Raw genomic sequence first — 25,065 nt, 5'->3', positions numbered from 1 at the left:
CCTTGTTCTTTCTCTGTCTACATACTTAAATAATTTAAGATTTTTCTTTACAGTTCATAGTAAAACTCTTTCCTCAACCTAAAGCATCCCTATAAAAGCTCTTGGGAATACCATTACTACAATTTCTTATGTTGTATATTAACATTAGAATAAAGAGCAGTCCTTTAGCAAAACTAGAATTAAAACTAACTCCATACCTGTGGTGTGAGAAATTTTTCAACCCGTTTGGCTATAAAATTTTTCTCCAATATGGAGTTTACTGATGGTCTGTTCCTAGGATTCCTTTTAAATAACTGTGACAGCAAATTACGTAGGTCATACGAATAATGTGTAGAAACAGGAGGAAAAGGTCCAGATATTATCTTCAGTACCAAGTTCTTCATGTTACCAGCCTCAAACTGTATCACGCAAGAAAGAAAACAGTGACTGCATTTTACTTACTGTCTATCTAAATGCAAGCCAGCCATAAAGATGATGAGGAAAACAAAACCAAAAAGGTATGTTTGCCTCAACATGTCAAAACGAATTTTCAAGACCATGAACAGTTTATATCAGCAGTTTAAAATAACCTGCTGCCAAGTATTCCGATTAAAAATACATCATAATAGATATGTCACTGAGATATACATTTTGCTAACAAATAAATATTTCCCTTCAGATCTAGACTGACAATGATATGTAATTAACAATACAATAATTATATTCTCTGCTTGATCTCCTCTCCCAAAAAACTTTCAACCATCACATGCCTTCTGACCTTTTTAGAAGCCACGTTTCAACTGAAAGAATGTACAGCATTAACATTCATTCAGTGTAAAACCCAAAGGAATCCGAACAGAACCCACGATTTCAATTCTTATTTACAATGAAACAAAACAGCGCCTATCACCCAGCTCACAGAAAACAACCTATCGCCATCAACTCACAGAAAGGAAACATTGTTAGCATTGCTGCCACAGAAAAGAGCAAGCAATAAGAAATTACGGAAGTTAGACATTAAATCCTTCCTGATTTTCATGTCATTATAATCTTTTTCTTTTAATAAAAATACCCTTCCCCAAAAAAACCTGAAACAAAACATTAAAAAAAAAAAAAAAAAAAAAGGACAATTTTTTTTTTCCTTTCCTTCCTAACTGGAAAATGTATGATAAAGATACAGTCTTCAAAACAACACACACACACAGAAAAACAAAATGGAAACCAAACAAAAGCCAACCCTCTGAGCTTGGGATATTGTCTAAGAACTATTTCTGTTCTAAACAGAAATGCATTAATCCACCTGCACAAAAGCTGACACTCCAAATTCAGATTTTCAATGAAAATGTCAACTTTCTTGAAAGAAAGGAACACTATCCATTCATTTATTATAATACCAAACAACTTACTCAGCTAATACAGTTCATTAAAAACCTACAATCGTGAACAAAGTATACAATGCTAAGATTTCTGAAGAGATCAGTGTAAACCAAAACACAGATGGAAAATGTTGGTCAGGATAGGAAGAGGAGATCGAAATGTTGAAGATTATTTTAAACAGCCACCACAAAAGCCTTTCATTAACTGACATACATTTGCATAATATCAAGAAAAAATATTCGGTTTGAAATCAAGAAGTTTCTACTCACCGCATGTTTAAGTGTGCACATTTCATAGAGAACACAACCAAGGGCCCAGATATCACTAAATCAAGAGAATGTATCATAAGAATTACTTATTGATATAATATTGCCAAGCAACTTACACCTGTGAAGTCTATCTTTGAAAAGGAAAAGGTTGTATTTTGAGTATGCAAAAGCTCCTTTGTACATGCATCTTCCATCCCCCAAGCAAAAAAAGAATTCAACCACCAAAAAATAAGGCCAACTGAAAACCAGATGAGGATATTCTGGCTTCAGATTTCATTTAGGCCTTTTCATCTGAACCATATCAATCACAGAACTCAGACAAAATACAAACAAAGGCTTTTTTCTTTAAATATATACACTTGTCTAAGATCTTTGAATTAAACAAAAAACCCAAACAAAACTCGCCACCTAATTCAGCAAATGCAATTCTCAAAGTCAATTTCCTCTGTTTAACACTGACTTACTTTATCCTCACTTATTATAGGATTACAGAATTTGGTTAGAATGCAATTGGATAATAAATCCCATGAAGAAATTAAAGGGGCAAGGAAATGTAATTTGTATCTCTTAAGAAACCAACGGAAATTAGTCTAAGTCACTCACAGCAATAGACGCAGCAACTTGGTGGAGTGTAAGGCTAACTTGATAATGACCATTTTAATTACATTAAAATGTAAGGGACACTGTTACCAGATATAGCCTACTGCCAGGACAGCAAACATAAGCCAGGTATCAGTATGACTTTGTTACCTGTAGCAAGCTGAGCCACCTATCTATGCATATGCTCTGAGAATCCAATTACTGTGTTTCTGATTTCATCCATAACAGTATCACATTTGTACTGCATAAATTAAGGCAGCACAAATAGCTAGGCAAAAGCAGAGCCATAATTAAAAACACGGCTAGATCTAGAACTCAAAGCATTAAGCTAAGTCATCTCTGCATCATACTGCTTTGTACTGCACATACCTACTAAGGTCTCTCTTGTGCAATGAGTCTTGGTACCTTCTTGGCTAAGAGATGAACTAATAACTGTTCACCATGGTGAAACAGCTTCTTATTTCTAGAACTCACTTTCTTCTCCTGACCAAAAATGTTTCATTACATGCTTATTAGTACCTTTTATTGTTGTAAGGTTTGTTCTGACATATTTCAGGCGACAAATAGTATGGTGTTCCTATGCAAGTGCGAGCCAATTCTGCAGTACTAAAAAAAGTAAGAATGAATGTTAACTAGTTAACTCACGTGATATGCACAGATCAAAGCAATTTAAATTAAGTCAGAGAAAACTGCATTGAAAATGAGTTACCTGTTAAGAACTCTGGCGATCCCAAAATCTCCCAGTTGTATTGTTCCATCTTTGGTTAAAAATATATTCTTGATATACAAATTTTAAGAAGAATTAAAACATTCATACAATTGCACGCTTTACATTCTCAATATGTTTCGGAAAAAATAAAGTTTTCTACCATTCAGTCACTCTGAAGTCACTAGCAGTAGTAGTGTTAGTGTCTACTGTGAAACACCAGACTTACTCTAGTGCTACTTGATCAAAATTAAAGAAAACACTATTACACTAAACACTGTTCTAACACATGACCTCTTCTGTCCCCACACAGAAATGAGTAACACTCGAGCAGCTTCATCAAATAGCCACATCCATTTTTTCATATTGTATATTTATATCATATATCATATAAACCTCCTCCAGACAATTCTGAAGAAAAAAAAGTGTTTCCAGTATTAGAAGGGTTTACGTTAAAAGACTATTTTCCATAATTTGCCAACTTATACTAGCAAGATATGAATGTATTCACTTTGGAAGTAAATTCAATTAAAAAAAAAGTTACCCACATACCTGTGACTTTATGTCCCGATGCAAGATTTTTCTATCATGTATGTGCTTTAGTGCTAAGCAGATTTGTACAAACCAATCTAGAATCTACACATAAAAGAAAATACAACATCAGTGTAATTATTTGAAAACTTACCCAGTTACATAAATATTTTATAAAATCAGTTTTATAACTTTATTTATACCATAGAATAATTAAAAATGTAAAAGTACTGTCACTACAATGCAAACATTTTAATGAAAGGTGCATATTACTAAATTAGATATTTAGTCTGAGGCTACTAGTTTCATTATATACTATAAGCCTAACAAAAGTTTGCAATATGAATTTAATTGACTAAAATGTTTAAAACTTGGAATTTGCATCTTAAACATTGTACTTTTGCTGCAACCATTACAACATGCCTTCTTGCAGTCAGCTAATCAACAGTTCTAGAAAGCCATGCTGATGTCTACAGCAACACCTATTTTATCATACAATAATTTTAAGAATTCCACCTTTTGAAAAAAGGTACAAAGCAGATTTCAGTGAGAAAAACAACAAACAACATGTAGTTAGAATATTATAAACGAGCCAAAATTCTCCTTTTTTTTTTGTAAATTTGTAGAAATCACAATATAGAAGTGACCAACGGCAAGAACTTCTCCATATGAATACCGGTTTCACATTCTCAGCTTAGAAGTACATACACGTCAAAATTACAGTAAAATACAACATGTAATTGTCACTTTTCCACTTTAAGGTCTTCTTGTAAAAGTGAGCCCAAATTAGAAGGAAAAAAAAAAAAAAAAAAGAGGAACACTACATAATCTATTTTCACTTACTCAAAACTGCACATAAAATCTTTTCATTTATTCCAAATTCTTCCACAGTACAAATGATTTTATACCCAGAATTGTAGAAAATCTGCTGTTCTACTTACAATATTATTTTTTTTTTCCTAATGGAAAAATAAACTTTTGAATCATGTCAACTTCATATTGCTATATTTCATATTATTATAATTCTGATACATGAAAATCAATACTACAAAACAAAAACCTCATGCCATTATATCTTAAAAAAATATTAGTTTTAAAAGTTTTAAAAATAATTATGGTGTCCTTCAGTATTTTTCATTTCTCAGATTTGGTTTACTTTGCAAGAGATCCACTTTTTTTGGAGCATCTTACACATAGAAAAGCCCAAATAACATGCCTATAATTTTCAGCTACATTCCCCTCCCCCCCCCGCCCCAAGAGACTACTTTGACTGATGGCAACAACAATCACATTTCAGAACCTCCTTTTAGATTAACCAACCATATCTACCAAAACTCGACCAAAACAATTGAAAACTTATGAAAAATTATCATTCACCAAAAAACTACAGCAGAAGTTTGCTGTTACCTGATCTTCAGAGAATAAGATTCCTTTCTGGGCATTTATTTTTTTAAATAGGTCTCCTCCTTCACAGTAATCCATCACTATGTAGAGACAGCCATTTTCTGTAAAATAAAACACAAAGTACTTAAAAAAAAACACACAAAAAAACCCCAAACAAAAAAAAACAAAAACAAGGAGGTGGTTGGTGACAGCCAGCATGGCTTCACTAAGGGGAAATCCTGCCTGACCAATTTGGTGGCCTTCTATGATGGGGCTACGAAACTGATGGACAGGGGCAGAGCAGTTGACGTCATCTACCTGGATTTGTGCAAAGCCTTTGACACTGTCCCACACGACATCCTTGTCTCTAAATTGGAGAGACATCAGTTGGATGGGTGGACCACTCGGTGGATAAAGAACTGGCTGGATGGCTGCACGCAAAGAGTTGGGGTCAATGGCTCGATGTCCGGCTGGAGACCGGTAACGAGTGGTGTCCCTCAGGGATCGGTGTTGGGACCGGTCTTGTTCAACATCTTTGTCGGTGACATGGACAGTGGGATTGAGTGCGCCCTCAGCAAGTTTGCCGATGACACCAAGCTGTGTGGTTCGGTTGATACACCAGAGGGAAGGGATGCCATCCAGAGGGACCTCGACATGCTTGTGAGGTGGGCTGATGCCAACCTTATGAAGTTTAACCATGCCAAGTGGAAGGTCCTACACCTGGGTCGGAGCAACCCCAGGCATGGCTACAGGTTGGGCAGAGAAGAGATTCAGAGCAGCCCTGCAGAGAAGGACTTGGGGGTGTTGGTCGATGAAAAAATGAACACGAGCCGGCAGTGCACGCTCGCAGCCCAGAAAGCCAACCGTATCCTGGGCTGCATCAAAAGGAGCGTGACCAGCAGGTCAAAGGAGGTGATCCTGCCCCTCTACTCTGCTCTCGTGAGACCTCACTTGGAGTAGAGTGTGCAGTTCTGGTGTCCTCAACATAAAAAGGACGTGGAACTGTTGGAACAAGTCCAGAGGAGGGCCACAAGGATGATCAGAGGACTGGAGCACCTCCCGTATGAAGATAGGCTGAGAAAGTTGGGGCTGTTCAGCCTGGAGAAGAGAAGGCTGCGTGGAGACCTCATAGCAGCCTTCCAGTATCTGAAGGAGGCCTACAAGGATGCTGGGGATGGACTATTCATCAGGGACTGTAGTGAGAGGACAAGGAGTAACGGGTTCAAACTTAAACAGGGGAAGTTTAGATTGGATATAAGGAAGAAATTCTTTACTGTTAGGGTGGTGAGGCACTGGAGTGGGTTGCCCAGGGAGGCTGTGAATGCTCCATCCTTGGCAGTGTTCAAGGCCAGGTTGGATGAGGCCTTGGGTGGCATGGTTTAGTGTGAGGTGTCCCTGCCCATGGCAGGGGGGTTGGAACTAGATGATCCTTTCCAACCCTAACTATTCTATGATTCTATGAACAAACAAACAAAAAACAAACAACAAAAAAAAAACTACAACAAGCTTTAACATAACTCTCCTAATATCTTCACTGCAGTCACAGAAAAGCAACAAAAAATTAACCTTTTCACATGCAGCTTCAGATATCATTTATTAGTCTTTTTTTTAATAACTTGAAGCAAAAATGCTTTTATTTTTTTGAGTTGTAAAACAGAAGTTTCCCATTTCTGGCAACATCAGACTATTTTGTTATGGAGAGAAGAAAAATGACATCTGCTGAATCAATGCCCACTATGAAATTAAATACGCCACTGACTGCAATATAAACCCATTCTTCTTGTGCTTTCAAACATCCTATAGATTTCCCACCCTAGAGATCTTATCTTCTAATTTAGATATCTGCCTCTATTTGCCTAATTTTCTTGGAGTTTTACCTGGACAAGGTACTACTACTCATACTAAGGGCAAGAACATGGCAATCATCAACTCTCACATCAGACATACAGCTCATTTCAGAGACTGAAGAACAGTTAAACTTCCAGCAGACAGTGACAGATGGAAACAATTGTCATTTTTGAGTGAAATTTGGGAAAACTTCCAAGAGTCCTATGCAAGCTTCCACTAGGAGTTATGAATATATATATTTCATTCAAAGTTACAGCTTTGCTCTCCAATGCAATCTTTTACAGTTACTGATGAAAAAGAGAGATTAGGCAGAAGCAAATTGCAAGTTACCAAACCACAAGAACTACATTACTCACATATTAGGAATGATTTTGAGAAGAGCTAAATAAATGCATAAATCAATCAATTTTGCTACTCAAAAGAAAAAACTCTTATGAGTTCACAATAGCACTTAAAAAAATCTAAATAGATGATGTAATTAACTCTAAGTCACTTAAAGCGCACTCCCACAGGATGCTTCTGAAATCTGTCTTTCAAAACAACAAACCCAGGATTTTTCTTTTTTTTGCTTACTGTGGTTTGTATCTTGGTTGGTTAAGCTTTGTAATTGGTATTATTCTAAAAAATAGGAGCCTGGATTTCTTGCAGACCTGTTGCTGAAATAATTCTCGTTTATAAACCAAATCAGCATGTTCAAAGTCAACATGCTTTAGCAATAAAGATCCAACATGAAGTCTTGTGAACTACAGATTACAGGCTCTGCCTTGTAAGAACAACAAAGAAAAGAAAAAGGCAGTCTTAAAGAACAGGGTTCTATTAAAGAAAAGACAGAAGAGTGAATTTATAAAGCAGAAGACTCTGGTTATGCAATAAAACTATGGCATTAAATTCTAATTTAATAAATAGGAAAAAAGAAAAAAAAAGAAAATCAAATAAAAACCAAAAGCCTCCGAAAGACATATGAAAGTCAGCAGAAAGGAAGGAAAGCAGTGTCCCTGAACAGTATTTCAAGTAATAGGGTTTTGAATAATATTTTAACTTATATGATAGGCTGTTGGAATCTTTTTTCTGTTCTGCTCATTTCCAAAGACATTCATAGTGAAAGCAATGTGGGATTATGATTCTCCTTCCTTCATAGCTTGATGAAATAAACAGTCACATCTATTTTCCCAGCTCTGAAAGCAGCAATATGATTACAATTACTGAAGACTGCATTCTAAGATATCAGACTTTGATATAAAATCACTTTTGCTAGGTTATCAATACTCAAATTTAGACTGTACTCATATTTAACATACACAAGCATTCAAGCCGTTAGGATATACACAAGGAGACTTAACGCTGTGGAGAAACAAGACACCATAACCTTTTCATTTAAGCATCGACCAAAACTGATGCATGTAAGGAAGAGGCATGAACATTTCTGTTTAATTGTTGCACTTTTAAAAAATTACTACTACTTTTAACTGTGCAGGGGAATTGTGGAAAAAAACCAAACCAATTCAAAGGAACTGAAGTAACGGAAGTATTAAAAGACTGATTAAAGAAACACACTAAATGCAATAAGTAGTGCACAGACAGTCACTATCATTACTTCACATTCTAATGTGTTAATTAACCTTACCTTCAAATGACTCCCTGTACAGGACAATATTTGGATGTTTCATGTTAGCCAATACAGCGACTTCTCTCCTTGATTCTTCTCTCTCCTTATTTGACATCTTCAGAAGGAAAATAATGATTTTTCAGAACAGAAATACAAAAAAATGGGTCAAGAATTAACAATAACCACTCACCTTTGAGATGTTAATTTCTTTAATAACATACTGTTGGCCATTTTCTTTAGCTTTGACAAGAAATGCTTTCCCAAATGATCCTTCTCCAATCTTTCGCACTTTAATATACTTATCCATAGTTTTCTCCTTAAGGCATCCTTTCTTGAGTACTAGGAAAAAAAAGCCCCACAGAACATATTTGGTTAGCTGTACTTAGTCATCTAGTCTGCTAGATCACATTACATTCAAACCATTTGTCTCTTCAGTTGCATCACATGCTTTGCAGCTTTTCTCTAAAACCATCTACTCTTAGTCTTAATTTTATTTTGGTACAGTTGGCTCACCTGGTGTAGAAAAAAGGCTGCATTGCTAAAACCAGCAACCAGGTTTAATCTTTCAACTTGACACATTATAAAGTAAAAAAAAAAATAGTTTTATCTTTCAAAAAGGCACACAGTCAGTGCCTTAACTTCTGATTCAGCTAGCACACAATCATCATACAGAGCTATTGCACCTCGTTAACAATCTTTCATTCACCTTTACTTGGAAGAACTACAACACTGTGTGTGGGGAATCCCTACATATTGCTTCTTAAGAAGCACTAAATCTGGTATTTTAGAAGTTAGTCAGGATAATTAAGTCAAAAAATGGGCTGAATTCAAGAGACTCCCCTTAAGCTTAGAATCATTACTTAACGTGTGACCTTAATTCTGACTGGAAACAGGTATTTTTGCCTCTAAATACAGAAAGATAGTGTACTGTTAAGTTGCACATACTCAGTATTAACAGCAATATTATCATTTGGGCAATGCTTAAACTAGCAGGCAGGACATAATTTTAACTTCACATGACTTTACTACATTCTCTTTCTATCCCTGCTTTGCTTATGACACAACCTGTGTTGTACTACAGTCAAGCCAGCTGCATTAGGCATAGTTTTGGGCTCCTACTGCACGCTATTTTCTTCAAATACAAACCATCGATAAGCAGCCTGTGGGCGAGAAGGTACAGTTCAAAGAGGGTTTATAATTTTATGCAAGTTAGGTGGCCTATTTTTAACCGTGGCATGAGAAATACAAGTCTTGAAAAAGGACATCAGCGCTGACAGGGCGTTGGCTTTTCGAGCCCTGGGCAAGAAGTCATTTTGTCCATCACCGACACGCACAAGAGAGGCTCATGCGCCGGGGCGTAAGTCATATCCCAAGACAATCCGACCGCTAAACACGAAGAAAATAAGGTGACAAACCCGAACCACACGGCCAAGCCGCAACTGGGCAGAAGGAAAGCGGTACTGCATAGTGCTCGCCAGCCCCAGCCCGGGGGCAAGAGAGGCCTCAGCCAGGCCCCGCCAGGCCGCCATCCATACGTAGCTGACCAAGACTAGCACCAGGACGACAGACCAGAGCTACCCTGCCTCAGGGCGACCAAGAGCCAAGACTCGCCACCTGCCTGGCCCCACGAGCCCCCTCCCCACTCCCACCATACCTCCCAGCTGCACCAGACCAGCGATGCCACGGCCGCTCAACCAAGACTCACACCCGCCGCGGACCCGCCCCCTCAGGCCTCATTGGCGGGCCGGCCTCGCAGCTCATCCCCCATTGGCCGACCTGCCCCAAGGCGGGGCAGCGGGTCAGCCTGACCGCCCTTCCCGCGTTAGCGGCACTTCACCCTAGAAACGCGCAGCCACGAGTCAGGCGAAGGGCGGGGTCTATCGGCCGCCGCGCCAGGAGGCGGGACGGGCATCCGGCAGCGGTGTGTGTTCGCGTTCCAGGGAGAAAACCGGGAGCAGCTATAAACCTTTCCCGGGCCAGCCATGACTCGCAAGACTGCGCAGCCTGGCTACAGCGGTACTTGTCTTCCCAGGGACCTCACCGGGGCGGAATGCCTGGGGGAGTCATTCAGGAGGGTCGGGGTGCCCGGGGCCGCTGTGGCTTCTCAGCTCCCCAGTCAGAGTACGGGTTAACGGCATGTGCGAGTAACGGCTTCTGATTCACAACGATCCTTTTCAGTCTTACTCTGATTGTCTTCGTACGTCGCCCTGTGGGCACAGTAGGAAGCACTGTTCGGTTTTGTCAGAATCCTAGAATGGTTTGGGTTGGAAAGGACCTTAAAGATCCATCTAGTTCCAATCCCCAACACCTTCCACTAGACCAGGTTGCACAAATCCCCATCCAGCCTGACCTTGAACACTGCCAGGGATGAGGCAGCCACAGCTTCTCTAGGCAACCTCTGCCAGCGCCTCACCACCCTCATAGTGAAGAATTTCTTTCTAAAGTCTAATCTAAATCTCCCCTCTCTCAATTTAAAGTCATTCCTCCTTGTCCTGTCACTACATGCTCTTGTAAAAAGCCTCTCTCCAGCTTTCTTGTAGGATCCCTTTAGGTACTGGAAGGTTGCAATAAGGTCTCCTCAAAGCTTTCTCTTTTCCAAACTGAACAATCCCAGCTCTCTCAGCCTCTTCCATCCTAGAGGTGCTCCAGCCCGCTGAGCATCTTCACGGCCCTCCTCTGGACTTGCTCGAGCAGGTCCACATCCCTCTTGTGTTGCGGGTCCTACCAGAGGGGGTCTCACAAGAGTAAGAGTAGAGGGGCAGAATCACAAACCTGCAGATATTCCATCATGTTCCGTTTAAAAAAAAAAAAAAAAAAAAAAAGCAACAACCAAAAAACCCACCAAACCTCTCACAGTATTTTACTGGAAGCTCTGTTCTGTCGATGTATGTCCAGTAAACTCTTTGCTGGCCTCAATCTCTCGGCAGGCAGTGAAACGTCTCACACCCACGTCAGGTAGACAGCACGCAGGAGTTACGTGCTCCGCCTGAGATCTGCATTTCAGCTGCAGATAAACACCACTTTAAGCTCTTGTGTCCCTACAGTCACGTAGCGCCCGTGAAACTTAGGCGCTACGTGATTTTAGCCAGATGACGCGGCGACGTACGGCGGGAAACCGCCTCCTCCCCGTTCTGAAACGCGTGGAATTCCCTCCGCCATCACCTCACCGGGTCCGCGCCTAACAGCCGCTCCCCTCACCAACCGCCGGTAAGCCACGCCCCTCCGCGCGCGCGGCGGGCGACCCGTGAGGGAACCGGAAGTGGCAGCGGTGACGCCGACCGGCAGGCGCCGAGACTGGTGGCGCGCGTGCGCGGCAGGAAGCCCCGCCGCCCCCCGGCCGAGGGGGCGGGGCTGGCTGCCGGAGCGACCGTTGGGGCCGGGGGCCGAGCCGGTGTCCGCGGCGTCTCCGCCCCGCCGCCGCGGGAGGATGAGCCAGCGCCTCCTTGGGGAGCAGCAGGCGGCGCCGCCAGGACAGGTAGGGGCGGGGCGGGCTAGGCTAGGCTTGGTTTGGCTTTCGCTTTTTCGCGAGGTGACGGGAGGGGCCGCGGGCGGGCCCCTCGGTCACTTGCCCGCTGCTCTCGGGGCGAGCGCGGCTGAGGTGGTGGCTCAGGCCCGACCCTCGTGGGCCGGGGGTTGGCGAAAGACGGGGAGAGAAGAAAAGAAGGGAGGAAAGGAAAGGAGAAGGCAGCCCCTGCTGCACGGCCCGCCCGCTGACGGCTTTTGCGCTCTCGCCAGCGAGACCGCCTCGTTCTGCGGCCGGTGGGCGGGAAGGGTCAGAAATGGCGGTTCCTCGTGGACCCTCAATATAGTTTGTTCTCCTCGGAAACGGGAAGTGCCGGGGTGAGGGGCAGTTCCCCGCATGTTTGCACAGCGTGTGGTCTCGTCACCCGATTTCGGTTCTCATCTGTGGTAGCTCTCTCACATAAACTGAGGTGCTGTGCAACTTAGTAGATGGAGAGTCTCCTTCTCGTGTAAACAGTGTTAGAAGTATTCGGCTCAAGCTGCTGCTCGCTTCGAGTTGGCTCACAGGTTTGGCTAGTAAGGCTGCTGTTACGCAAGGGAGGGAGGTGATGGGCTCCTCTTGGAGCCTCTTAAGTAAATGAGAGGGTGCAGGTCAGCGAGGTTGGAACTGAAGGTTGAGTTTGTTCATGTTATCCTCTCTACTTACCCAAAATCCTTCCCTATCCAGAAACATGAAACATACTGTAAAACAAATATGTATCATTTCTCACCTAAAATGAACAGCTACAAGTGTGACAGTGGAAAATCATGTGAAATAATGTCGATTAGCAAATTTGCTGTGTCACACTTTAAAGTACTAAGCTAGGTAAAACAAGGCCTTAAAACCAACTTAAAGCAAATTATAAACATTTCTGATGCTAAACTCTTAGAATATACACTAAAAAATCTTTTTGGAAAAATATCCCTATACGGTAGTGATTTGGGTTTTTGGGCTTCCACCTCCTTTTTAAGTCTATGGGACCTCAGAGGTTCATGGTGCAGAGTTTGTGAAAGAAATGAAGTTTGTTATTAAGTGTCAGGTGTATTGGTGCTTTTTGCTTTCAGATGCCTTTCTTGGTGGACCTGTGAAGGCTTTTCTGTTCTGTATCCCTAGGCAACATAGATGCTGCTTTGCTAAAACATCTCTTTTAGTGAAGGACATGTTGGCATGACAGATTTGAAAGCAGATAGTTACAAGTACTGTTTCTTTATTTAAGGTAACTTCAATATAGAGCAAAATAAAATTGAAAGAAGTAATTTGTGCATTATAGGAGACATACCTCTGTGAAGTAAAATAAACCCTTAGACAACTTGCCAACTGTCGCTACCATTTTTCTTCAAAGATACGTCTTTTACTGGCTAACTGCTTTAGAGTTGATGTCTCTTTGATTGGCAAGCAGATATAAACTTGATGCTCAGTACTTGTAAGTTGCCAAAATGGAAGGCAGCTTTACTTTGGGAAAGCTCCAGATAGGTTGAAGCTCACAGCTTGAAACAAAATTATTTTACATCTGTCTGCAACACCTGGGAAAATAAAAGGTGTAGTGTCTAGAAAACCAGAGCTTGTTCATTTTTTGCTTCTGTTTAGTATTGATATGTCAGTCCTAGAAATTCTTTGCCTGACAATAGTAGATGTCATGCATAATGTGTATTGCAGTATTTCTACAAATATATTTTCCTTGTTGTATGATTCCTACGGCTGTCTTTGCCCAAATCTTTACAGCATCCTCTATGTGAGTGGTTTACAGTACCACTGTTCTGTGTATCCCTTGCATACTTGCAAGTTAAAATAATCTTGGGGTAAATCTCTTCTCTCTGGCTTAATATTGACTTGTAATAAGAACAAGCCTGTCCAAATCCTCAGCTGGGAAAGACACTTGAAGCTATTGGTCTTTGCTTTTCATTACTACATTGCGGTGGGCCTCTTTATGAGTATGCCTGCGTCTTTCTTTTGTGACTGACTGGACTTTCTGTTGTGTTCTCTTCCACACATGATGTTTGTCACGAACTGGTGTTTCAGTAACCTGCAAGTGACAATGTGCTGTGCACTGGTTATTCTATGAACAGTTGCGTCTAGCTGCATAATATATATTCTCTCATTCACTGAATATACACTTTGGCTTTTCTTTTTTTTTTCCTCACACATTTTGCTTTGGGGGCTGTCTGTGTGTTTGTGTGTCTTAGCTTGGTATTTGAACAGCAGAGTTGCATTTTTTGAACGTAAGCACTAAGGCTGGGACAACTGTTCTGTGTTCGCAGCCATTGCAGAAGGCATTCTAGGAACATTCAGATTTTTTTCCCCCTTCCCTTATTTAAGTGACTTCAAATGCATCTGGCTAGGTGTTACTGTGCAGATCGAGTTTTCAGGATGAAGTCTTACAATAATTTGGCAGTAGGAATGTTTTTAACTAGGTCACAATAAAAATGTTAAAAAGAAGCTCTGCTGTTGGGGAGATTTGTGCCAGAAATGATGGTGCCAATTTGAGTTGTTTGAAATGTTAATTTCCTAGTTCTCAGAGTCTAGGTTGCCTGTTCCTACACTTCTTGCTTTGGCATCTCCTTGGCAGCAGCAGTAACCCGGTAATCTCTGAGGGTGATCAGCAGTGGCTGTGATCATGCATGTGAAACTGTTTATACACCCTCTGTGCTTATTTTCCCCAGACTAAGATTTCAACTTTAGACCTGTGTCCTCTGAGAGCAGGTTCTCAGTGCTGTGTTCCCAGTGTCAGTCTCTCCCTTCTGTCATTACCTGAAGGTGCAGGTTCTGTGTTGGCTGACTCCTTAAAGCTGTTCAGTTGTCAGGCCATCTTTTTAGCTGTGCTCATGAATAAAGTATGCCGCTTCAGGCTTGCTGCACAGTACTTCCTACTTGCTTATATGCTAGGCTCTGGTAACTGTAGATGCTCAGAATATTAGACAGTTGACAATCATAAATTTTCTTAGGTGTTGAACTTGAAACTTGTCTTTGAATTTTGGAAGTTTTTGTAAATTATCTGAGCGAATAACGTTTAGGCAAAACAATGCTCATTGATTCTGGAAGAGGGTTCTGAACAGACTGTGAAAATAATATGCTCTGCTTTAAAAAGATAGAAACTGAAAAACTCTAAATGTTGAGATAGTGGTTACGCTTAATGATCTGATAATATCTGTTGGCATCAGAGAAAAGAGAGTTGACAAAGTAATTCCATGGCTTCCTGACATCCTGTCTAGGATTCTAGACAAAGATTCTAGACAATTCTAAATCTGCTTACATCTAAAGTGTCCTTATTTGTTTGTATTATGTAGTAAGTAATCTTGAATGTGTGCTCCTGAAAGTTAGTGAAGAGACTTTATAACTTCACAGCGGGTACCAGTGGTTGTTATTAATGACTTGCAGAGAGTCTAGTCAGTTATTTCCCCTTGAACTTCCTAGACATTGAGCTTTTTTTGTTTGTTAAGCATTTTGATTAGGCTTTCCAGTTACAGGAGTAGGCTCCATAGGAGGGCAAGGAGGAATAGTAAATTAAAAAGTTCAGTCCTAAAACACAGACCCTTTGATAAAAATAACCTCGTTGTTAATTTGTTTCTTATTTTTGGTATATTTTGATAAATTTCTCCGAAGAGTTGATGAAAGAGGAAATACTCAAATGTGCATTTTGTGTGTTCATACTGCAGTAAAGTAGAAGAATAATGAAGAAACATTTCCTAATTGAAATAGTAAAAATTAAATTTCGCTTCAGTAATGTATTTAAATTACAGATAGAGCTACTGAGTTGACCTAATATTTTGACATCCTGACAGTTAAAATTCAAGTACTCTTTTCTCTGAAAGGTAAGTTTATGTTTGAGTTCCTTTTGCTCTTATCTCCAAATTTGCGTTCTCTGCCAGTTTTTTTTTTTTTTTTTTAATGTGTTTTCTGCAGTTCTTGATTTACTGCAGCTTTTCCCCTGAGGTTTCTGCTATTAATTTGTTTTGTGTACATGTTGGGGGGAAAAAACAGTTCTCAAAATGCTTCCAAACATGCTCATTTTCTGACTCCGAAAAGTGAATCTACAAATTTCCAAAGGGGGTCTCTCTAGGAAAGAAAACTGAAGACTTTTTAAATTATTATTTGGCTTTTTGCTGCTTGTCTTGCAGAAAACTTTTATTCTCATATGGAAAGCTACAAGAATGACTAAACATTTAAAATTATCAGTTTTATAGACTTACCAGTTCTCTTCTCTTTTTGTGCCAAGACACGAATATTCCTTTAACTTAGGTGACAAAGCTTATAATACTGGAGAACACTCAAGGAGACCTAACAACCTGTGCATGGAGTATTCATGATATTACCACAGTTATAAAAATCTTAATGTTTATTCCTTTCTAACAAACTTCAAAAAAACCTTTTTGTTCTTTGGATAGGTAGAGGATGGGTTGTTTCTAAGAAGTTTGATCTATGAACCCAGTGAACTGGCCTTGTCTCTGTGTAAGTTATCTGACATTCTGGTGTGCTCTGTTAGCTAGAAGCCGTTTAGGAAAGTATCAATGAATCTTTGTTCTGTAATTTTCAAAACTGAAAATCTCCCACAAAACCATGTTCTTTTTGCCTCAGAAAATACCCACCTTGTTTCTTGCTTTCAACTTAATACCACTATTTAACAGTAATAATTTCCCTCCAGACTCTCCCTCCAGAAACTTGTCTACCATTTGTAGACCCTGATAAAGTACTCATCATTTTAGAAGTTCAGTTTGCCAAACAGCCCACTAGGTTTCACTGCTGGAGAGAATATTCAAGTGAAAGGAACTTCCGTGCATGCAGAACTGCTCACACACTTGATGTAGTGAATGCTTCACTTTTGGTGGTGTTTGTACATCTTTGTACATCACTGCCTTTTGTTTGTTTGTTGTAAGTGTATATGTTTTTGTTAATCGCTTGTTTCTGTTTTTTAATAATCTTATTAATATCAGAGGTTCACAGGTCTCTCCACATATTTATTTATTTATTTAATCCTTTGCCAGATGACCAGGATGGCAATGAGTAACAGTTGGATATGCTGTATTTACAAAGATGTGGTGGCTTATGTCTAGTCTAGCCAAGAAGGTCAGCCATTAGCCAGGGCTAGGTGTTGACTGCAGATCACTTCAGTCCTTCCTCACCTTGCTGCCTTAACACTGCTGCTTGAGAGGATCCAGACAAAGAAAAAGAGCAGGCCTGTTGTCAGGGTTCCTAGCCTTCAAGTTTGAATAGCTCTATGTAGCACACTTGTTGCTTTATCTGTTTGTTACACATATCAAGAAGAGCCCTCAGCCTTTTTCACTTTTTGGTGACCAAAGATTTGTACTTTATGACCAGAGTGGCTCATTAGCTGGGATTTCCTTCACGTCCTTGAAGTTTAAAAATCAGGAGTAGGGTGAGTAAGTAAGCAGGAACCACCAGGGGTCCCCACAAGATTTCGTAGGCAGCGGTCCTCTGCCTGTGCTTTGTTTCAGAGAGTTCTATAGGATTTTTTTTTTTTTAAATCTCAGGGGCTTTAGTATGTTCATAAAGAAACTGGAATTCAGGGCAAGGACCTTAAAAATCTGTGATAGCTGCTGTTGTTGAGAAGATGCTTAGAGCTAAACTGGGGACAGTGGTCCTTTTTCAGGTTACAGTTCAACAATCCCAAATTGCAGTTTTGCATATCAAGAATGAATACTTTTCATGTGCTTCTCTTATTGCTAGAGTCTGCTCTCATATGCTCTTTGTCATGGCTTGCAGAGCCTCCTTTCTGTGATGCTCTGATTTCCCTTATATTAAAGTCTCTCTTTAATTCCGTGAGTACTTTCAGATCATTCAGATGCAAATGCCTTGAACTTGAATGAAATTATCTGAAAGCTACCCAGTTCAGGTGTGACCCTGAACTTATGAATCTCTGCACATAGCAAAGACTGTTCAGTACATTTCTCTGAAAAGATAAAGAAAATTAAAGCGAAAAAAGACTTCTGGTTGCTCTGGTGGTGTGTAAAAGCTTTGCTCCATTGTTTGTATAACCCTCAGATGACTGCAGCGCAAGTCCACATTAAAAAGGAATAAAATCTTTTAAACACTGTAAAGAGAAGGTTGCACACTGTTGCTGTGTTTTTTCATCAAACAGGGAATGAGCATCGTGGCCAAAGACTCCACAGACAAAAGCTACATTGTCCACAACAGAACCTAAAGTCATAGTTGCTGCCCCTCAAAAGAGGAGTATGGGTTTGTTGTGGTTTAAGCCCAGGCCGTAAATTAGAACCACGCAGTCTACTTCCCCCCCCCCCCCCCACACCTTCCCTCCACTTCTGCAGGGACGGGGAGGAGAACCAAAAGAATGCAACTCCCACGGGTTGAGATAAGAACAGTTTGATAACTAAGGTATAACACAAATCACTACTGCTACCACTAATAGTAATAATGATAAAGGAAATAACAAGGAAGCAAATACAACCGCTCACCAGCCAGTACCTCGCCCCCACCCCGCAGTGATCCAGCCCTTCCGGGCCCTCTCGGTTCTACATCCTGGGCATGACGTGCTGTGGTATGGAATACCTCTTTGGCTAGTTTGGGTCAGGTGTCCTGTCCCTGCTTCATCCCGGCTTCTCCTCCTCCCTGGCAGAGCATGAGACTCACAAAGTCCTTGGTCAGTCTAAACATCGGTGTTATCAGCTCTGTTCCCAGGCCAAAAGTCAAAAACACAGTGCTGCAACAGCTACTAAGAAGGAGAAAAACTGACTGCTGCTGCTGAACCCAGGACAGGGTTTTACCTTTCAGTTGTCTCAAAAAATATCCGTGTTATTCTTACCTGAATATGATCACAGAAGGAGCATAATAGATTTTTTTTTTGCTAAGGAGACTCTCCATCTTTTCTTTCCTGGAGCTAATATTTGCAGCTATAGTTATATATTAGTTTCTAAACTAATGGGTCAGTACATAAAAGGTAACTGCACATAAATACATATGTGTGTTGTTTACCATGACTTGGTTGGAAATCATTATTTTCCCATCAGGCTTGTGCTTTTGATTTGTATTTGCTTGTATATTTAGTTCAAGTTCATGCTAAGGGATTATGTTCTTAGCTTTTTTCTTTTTTTCTTCCTAAATTGTTAACTAAAACCTTGTTAAACACCCTGCCACTCATGTAGGTAGCTATTGGTGTGCCTGTGTGCACTTCAATTCTGATGGCATACATGAAGATATTTTAGTAAGTTTAAATCTGAGTTTTCAGCGAGTCCAGCCAGTTTTGATTGAAAGCAATTAAAAAGTATTTTTGATTATGAAAGAAGCAATCCCATCAGGTAGGCTAGTATCTTTGTGCCAGGTGGTATAAGTCTTCAACTGCTACAACTGTGGGTAGCCATGGTTAAGACATTTTAGAGAACAGAGATGAGGTAGTTTTGAGTACTTCTTACAAACTAAAGTCAGTACCCTTAATGTTTGGAATCATATGACTAAAAGCACGAGTTCAGTATTCATCCTGTAATTAGGCTGGCAGTTTCTGCTTGGGGGTTTTTTTTTGTGGTGTTTTTTTTTTTTTTTTTTTTTTTTTTTTTTTTTTTTTTTTGTGTTTTTGTTTTTGTTTTTTAAAGCTGCGAGGATTAAAAGTGCTATCAAACATGGATATTTATTATTGGCTCTGCTTTTGTGAAGGTCAGATAAAGTGTTGATATTCTGTATTGGTATGTATTGTAAAAGTAAAAAATCTATGTTTTGTTAAGCTTTTGTAACTGAAGAGTGGTGAAATTCAGTAGAATCTAGAAAGTAGATATGAATACAGTTTTAAGACTAAGATTGTCTTTGTGCTTTACAAGTATTACCTTTTCATGTAGTTTTGTCTGTGTTTCTGTGCTTGTCTTTGCTTCCTTTCTTGTTTAAATAATATTTGAGTGTTTCTTTCATCCAAGAAATGTAATTTTATTTTGGGAGTAGCTTGTGCATGAACTAGACTAAGCTTTACCTATGTATATTTTTGGAAATTATATTTTTATTTTCTATTCCAAGAGAACCTACTGCATAAACTCAGATTATTTTTTTTTTTTAACTCAAATAGCTTCAGTTAACTGCCAGTGCTCCTTTATGACTTTGTTTTTTCTAAATATAACCTAACAGTTAACCAAGAGTGTTGGTCATCTCATTAAATGACTGCAGTAAGAGTAGTCCTGTTCTTGAAACTAGTTTAGTTTTGGGTAAGGTTTTTTTGAATGCTACAGTATATTTATTTTTTGTGAGGTTAGTGTATGCATTCCCTAATTCTTAAACAGTTTGTGTTCTTGAGTGTCCTGAACAATTTTGCTTAAGGACTCTCTAAGCTGACTTGAAAGAGTTCAGGAAGGCTGCTATTTCACTCATCCTCCCTTCTGTATTTGATTTGAAGTGTAAGGTTTTTTTGAGCCTTTTTATGAGTTAGTTTCCTACTGACCTAAAAATTAAAGTGAAAAATTCCTCACAGTTCATTCACCCCTTTTCCAAACCTGAAGTTTGAAGGTGAGTGATGTTCTCATCTTGCTTAACTATCTTGACAGGCAAAATAAATAAATGGAGGCTATATATGCTGGGTGTCTGGTGAAAATGGGAATATAATTTGGCACTGGTGAGCCTAAGGATAAAAAAAGTAGCCACAACATGGTCTTTGTTTTAAAATGGTTGTAAAAGTCTGTTCTTTTCTAGCTCTACATTTTCTTCTGAAAGACAGGCTTATTTAAAAAATAGAAATTATGACATTGCACTAATTTGGATTAATATAATATGGGAGGTTTGAAATTAAGCATTCAAAGCTTCTTGATTGCTTCCATCTTTTGTGCAGTTGTTCTGACATATATTCCCATATATGGGATATATGTTAAAAATTTTATTTGAAGTGTGGGTGGGGAATGTTTCTATCACATTATTTACCTGTTTTTAAAGTGTATAGTAGTTGGATACTTCTTTTAATAAGATGATGTATATAGAATTACTATTTTATAAAAATCGCTTTTGAAGGTTGTTACCAGTTAAAATCTTCAAAATTCTGTAATTAAAAAAAAATCAAGAAATTACTTTTCTGTTGCTATCACTGCATTTCCTGTACTGTAGAACACATTTTTATTTGTGAAGATTGTATTCTTAATTTTAATTTCATTTGCTTTTGTTTTGTCTGCTTAACATTTATCTCAGTAGGTGCTATCCTAGATTTGGTTTTGCTGAAGGTCAGTTGTACTGAACAGAAAAATTGAATATTACGCTGATTTTTGGGTTTCTCAAGATTCTTCTCAGTTTTGTTTGTTTGGTTTGATTATTTACTTTCAACTATTCAAATCAGATTTGTAATCTGGAGGATTACTTTGAAGTTTTCACTTCATCTTCCTCCTGGGGAAATAACAAACTTGAGATGCCTTTGTTTCCTTCCGCTCCTTTGAGATACAGAAAAGTGTTTTTATGGACAACAGAGCACATATCCAAGATCTACAGATTAGTCAGATCACCTGACAACAAACATCCTGTAAATCAGACTTACTGTTCTACTCGTGTGTTCTCCAAAGACATTTCTGTGCACTGGAAGTGGTTCCCTCATCTGACTTGCTTTTCTGCTTGACCTTTTATTTGTAGAGCTTCAAAGATAAGCAGGATATTTGGTGTTTGAGAGCAGAAAAATGCTTGAGGTACTAGACTGTGCAGAAAACTGCAGTAGCCTTCCTTTTCTTTACTATTGCTGTTCCCAACAATCTGTTTCTGAGTAAGAGTCTACTCTTTCTGTCCGCATCACTCCATTTCCTTCTCTCAAGTGAGGCAGATCTCTCTCACCTGCTTACAGTATCTGAAGGTCACATTAGCATGCACTTTAAATTATCTTGAATGTTGTGTGCAGCTGAAGGTCATGCACCCCTAATGTTGTGTACTAGCTTGTTAAACAAACCTTTTCTTAAAGGCATGCAGGGAAATTTGTTGTATGTTGACATAAGTTGTGTCATCCCCCCCATTATTAACACATAGTGCTATACAAGTTGGTGACTGACCTGCTCTTAAGAAGTAAACCTTGAGTCCTACATGAAGGTTATTGAGCAGTTAACATTCTCATGGTCTTATTTTCCTGATTCCTCCCATTGCTGCTGCTGTAAGGCAGTGTAACACTGTGTCAAATATGAAGCAGTTGGGGTACTTGACTCTGGGAATGCAGAGAGAGAATGTACAGTTCTTAAAAATCTTGGTTAGGGTCCTCAAAATGAATGGTTTTGGTAGAAGGCTCCAGACAGGACTTCTAGCAGCCTACCAGTACCTAAAGGAAGCCTACAAAAGAGGTGGTAAGCAGCTTTTTACAAAGGCTTGTAGTGACAGGACGAGGGGGAATAGCTTTAAACTGAAAGAGGGGAGATTTGCATCAGATGCTAGGAAGGAGTTCTTTGACTGTGGTGAGGCACTGGAACAGGTTGCCCAGAGAAGCTGTGGCTGCCTCATCCCTGGCAGTGTTAAAGGCCAGGTTGGATGGGCAACCTGGTCTAGTGGAAGGTGTGCCTGCCTGTAAGTGGGGGGGTTGAAACTAGATGATCTTTAAGGACCCAAACTCAACCCAAACCATTCTGTGTTACAACTTTTGCTTGATTGATGGAGAGGTCTGTTAGCAGCAATACTTCTGTGGCAGGATGCATGTAGTTTTTCAAAACAAGAGAAGGCCTGTAGTGTCATGCCTATTGTGTAAGTGGAGGAATGTGTATGCCAGAGGAATTGGCATGTGAAATCATATTTGTGGAGACATGATGCAGGGATTCTTCATGGTATGCTCGTTACGGCTCTGGAGAGTCCGTTGGGTTTGTTTGTCAGTTACTAATTGATGAAAACTTTTCATTCTGCTGTAGCCCAATCTGAAAGCATTTTCTCAGTTACTGAAAGATTTCATATCTGTAATCCACTGCAGTGACATTTATCTAAAGTGATTTAAAAGACATCCAAAGGGAGAGTTATTTCGCTTATTCTGAATAGCAGGTTTGCAGTCAGATTAACTCTAGCTGTAGAGTTTAATAGAAAGAAAATTGAATCTTCTTTAAAAAAAAAAAAAAGACATTTATGATGTTCCAGCTTTATACTCCAATAAATATTTCTGCTGAGACTATTACAGGAAAATGTCTTTCGAAGTCACATACAGTCTTTTCTGCTAATAAACTTGGTACAGTAATTAAAGACTAAGCAGACTTTAGCCATGCCCTCAGTATGCATCAAATATAACAATGTCATTAATACTGAAACTGAAATACGTCTGTGATGATGGCATTGAGCTAAGGAAAGCCCAAGGAAGGGGATAAAGAAACATCATGCAGTAAAAAATTACTTAAGATTTGTGTAAAATGTTCTCTATATAAAATGTTCTGTATTACTGCTATGTTTTTTGTAACTTGTGGTGTTGTGACCTCAAAGCATGAAATAAACTTTTGTTTTATTTGATAGAAACTTCTCAATCCTTTGTGCATATTCAAATGGAAAATAACTAATTTTCTTTATATAGGTCATAAAGCAGCTAAATGGAGTCTGAACAGCTGTTTCATAGAGGCTACTGTCGAAACAGTTACAACAGTATAACTAGTGCAAGCAGTGATGAGGAGCTTTTAGATGGCGCAGGTGTAATTATGGACTTTCAGACCTCAGAAGATGACAACCTCTTGGATGGTGATGCATCGATTGGTAAGTTAATATTCATTTCAGCTTAAAATTTTCTTTATTTTCTCTTTTTGTGGTTTTGTGGTTGGTTTTTTTTTTTTCTTCTTGTTTTTAATAAACAAAACTAACCTTTTTTCATTACTAACTAATGTTTCTCTTTACCTAATCTGCTCTTCAGACGGATGCCTTAACACTGATGGTGACTGGACATTTTTCAGTGTGCTTGCCTAATAGTTACATTGTATGGGCTGACTTCTGATACAAGGCAGATACTAACTTCTGGCAAATGACAAACCTGCTGTCAAGTAGGGGAAGGATGGCTGTTCTGCAGCTACCTGTCCGTTCTCTGCTGCAGCAGGATTTTGCAAGTATCACTGTCTTAAATGTTTCTTTGGGGCAGAAATTATCAGTTTCTTTAAATCATTACTTCTAGAGATAAACCTGTTTCAACTTGGTTCGACTTCAGATCTGTAAAATGGAGGCAAAACCGTTTAAAGTAGAGGTGGTGTTAAAGCAACAGATAACACCATGCGAGTTGAACTTACAGCTAGGTGAAAGGTTGCAAAGGAAGCTTTTTACTGTGAGCACTGATATGTGCACTGAGGTAATAAAAAGGAGAAAGGACTGGCAAGTTCTTCCTCCTTGTTTTTGTTTGTGTTTGGTTTTTTTTTGTGTTTGTTTGGTTTTTTTTTTTAATTAACAAAACAGTTAATGGAGTGAAAGTGTTAACATTCTCCTAGCAATGGTCAAAGAGGGGAACAGAAGGGGAGGGAAAGACAGTAATTTCTATTTGAGATGGTAAACTTAGGTAAATATTTACTCTTGTCACTTCCTCTTAATTTGTTTAAAATGTAACTCAGCATCTTGAGTTTTCTTATCACCCTTTTCTGCCCCATTAACATCTAGTTGTCTTCCTTCCATGCGAGGTCTCTTCCTTCATACATTTTCCCTTTGCCATACTTATCAATTGGATGTTGGCATTGTACTAGATAGTTGTGGCCTATCGTTGTAAGTATTCTTCTCGTCTCTGTGCCTTCTATCTAATCAGATATATCTTGAATGTGCAGTTATTTAACTTGTATACCAATACAGGTATCAAGAGCCAGGACACCTTCAATCTACATCAAAATGTCTTCTGCCAGATTATTTAGACAACACCAGCATGATGAATTCAAGCGTTTAATAGTTTGGAAATTACTAAGTGAACAACTGGCTTCCGTGTGTAATATTTTGTTGTGAATATCTGGCACCTCTAATAAAGTGAGTGCATTGCTTGTTTAGCATAATGTTTGGAACTTGTACTGGAAGTCTGAAGCTACTCTGGTTATCATTTATGTAAATCCTCTCCATCACTTCAAGCTTGAAGGAGAAATAAGTTTGCAATAAAACAGTTTCTGCCCTTTTTGTGAAATTAATTCCTTAAATTGAGTCCAAACAGATGAGGTGGTTGTTTTGTTTGTACTGTCAAAAGCAATGCTAGTTGTTGCACATGCCAGCAGCCCCTCTCTCATTGTTATGCTGAAGTATTAAAATGTGCACTAGAACATAAATATTAAGTTGTGGGTTTTTTTCCTGGAGTTGAATTTTTTTGCTAATAGGCATTAGCAAATAGACATTAGATCCAATTCTGGTCACTTGATAAGAGACATTTCTTGTAAATCGTAGTGAA

At 39.3% G+C, this 25,065-nt stretch overlaps 2 protein-coding genes across 18 annotated transcripts in view; one reads left to right on the top strand and one right to left on the bottom strand.

Moving 5' to 3' along the window:
* Positions 1 to 11,524, bottom strand: part of NEK1 (NIMA related kinase 1) — a 46,375-nt gene extending 34,851 nt beyond the window's left edge. For 4 of the 12 annotated variants that reach the window (XR_013958875.1, XM_080638984.1, XM_080638993.1 and 1 more), the window contains exons 1-6: positions 4,870 to 5,237; positions 3,484 to 3,567; positions 2,935 to 3,002; positions 2,745 to 2,831; positions 1,626 to 1,680; positions 198 to 398 (exon numbers count right to left, since the gene is read on the bottom strand). Coding sequence is in view for 11 of the 12 variants with exons in the window: in XM_080638984.1 (XP_080495110.1) it covers positions 198 to 398; positions 1,626 to 1,680; positions 2,745 to 2,831; positions 2,935 to 3,002; positions 3,484 to 3,567; positions 4,870 to 5,229 (855 nt within the window). In the remaining variant the exon portion in view is untranslated. Of the gene's footprint in view, positions 1 to 197; positions 399 to 1,625; positions 1,681 to 2,744; positions 2,832 to 2,934; positions 3,003 to 3,483; positions 3,568 to 4,869; positions 5,238 to 8,317; positions 8,415 to 8,489; positions 8,639 to 9,953; positions 10,507 to 11,141 lie in introns of those variants that run through there. The other 8 variants (XM_080638990.1, XM_080638991.1, XM_080638992.1 and 5 more) reach the window with 8 other exon arrangements.
* A 68-nt stretch (positions 11,525 to 11,592) lies between these two features.
* The window catches only part of CLCN3 (chloride voltage-gated channel 3), a 63,434-nt gene continuing 49,961 nt past the window's right edge, over positions 11,593 to 25,065 (top strand). For 2 of the 6 annotated variants that reach the window (XM_080638998.1, XM_080639003.1), the window contains exons 1-4: positions 11,594 to 11,774; positions 15,539 to 15,610; positions 16,184 to 16,247; positions 23,245 to 23,420. In XM_080638998.1, coding sequence (XP_080495124.1) covers positions 23,261 to 23,420 — 160 coding nt within the window. In that variant the 5' untranslated portion in view covers positions 11,594 to 11,774; positions 15,539 to 15,610; positions 16,184 to 16,247; positions 23,245 to 23,260. Of the gene's footprint in view, positions 11,775 to 15,538; positions 15,611 to 16,183; positions 16,248 to 23,244; positions 23,421 to 25,065 lie in introns of all 6 variants that reach the window. The other 4 variants (XM_080639002.1, XM_080639001.1, XM_080639000.1 and 1 more) reach the window with 4 other exon arrangements.

Source organism: Psittacula echo, assembly GCF_963264785.1.
Source record: "Psittacula echo genome assembly, chromosome: 1".
Classification (NCBI taxonomy): Eukaryota; Metazoa; Chordata; class Aves; order Psittaciformes; family Psittacidae; genus Psittacula; species Psittacula echo.
This window is presented reverse-complemented; position numbering and strand designations above follow the sequence as displayed.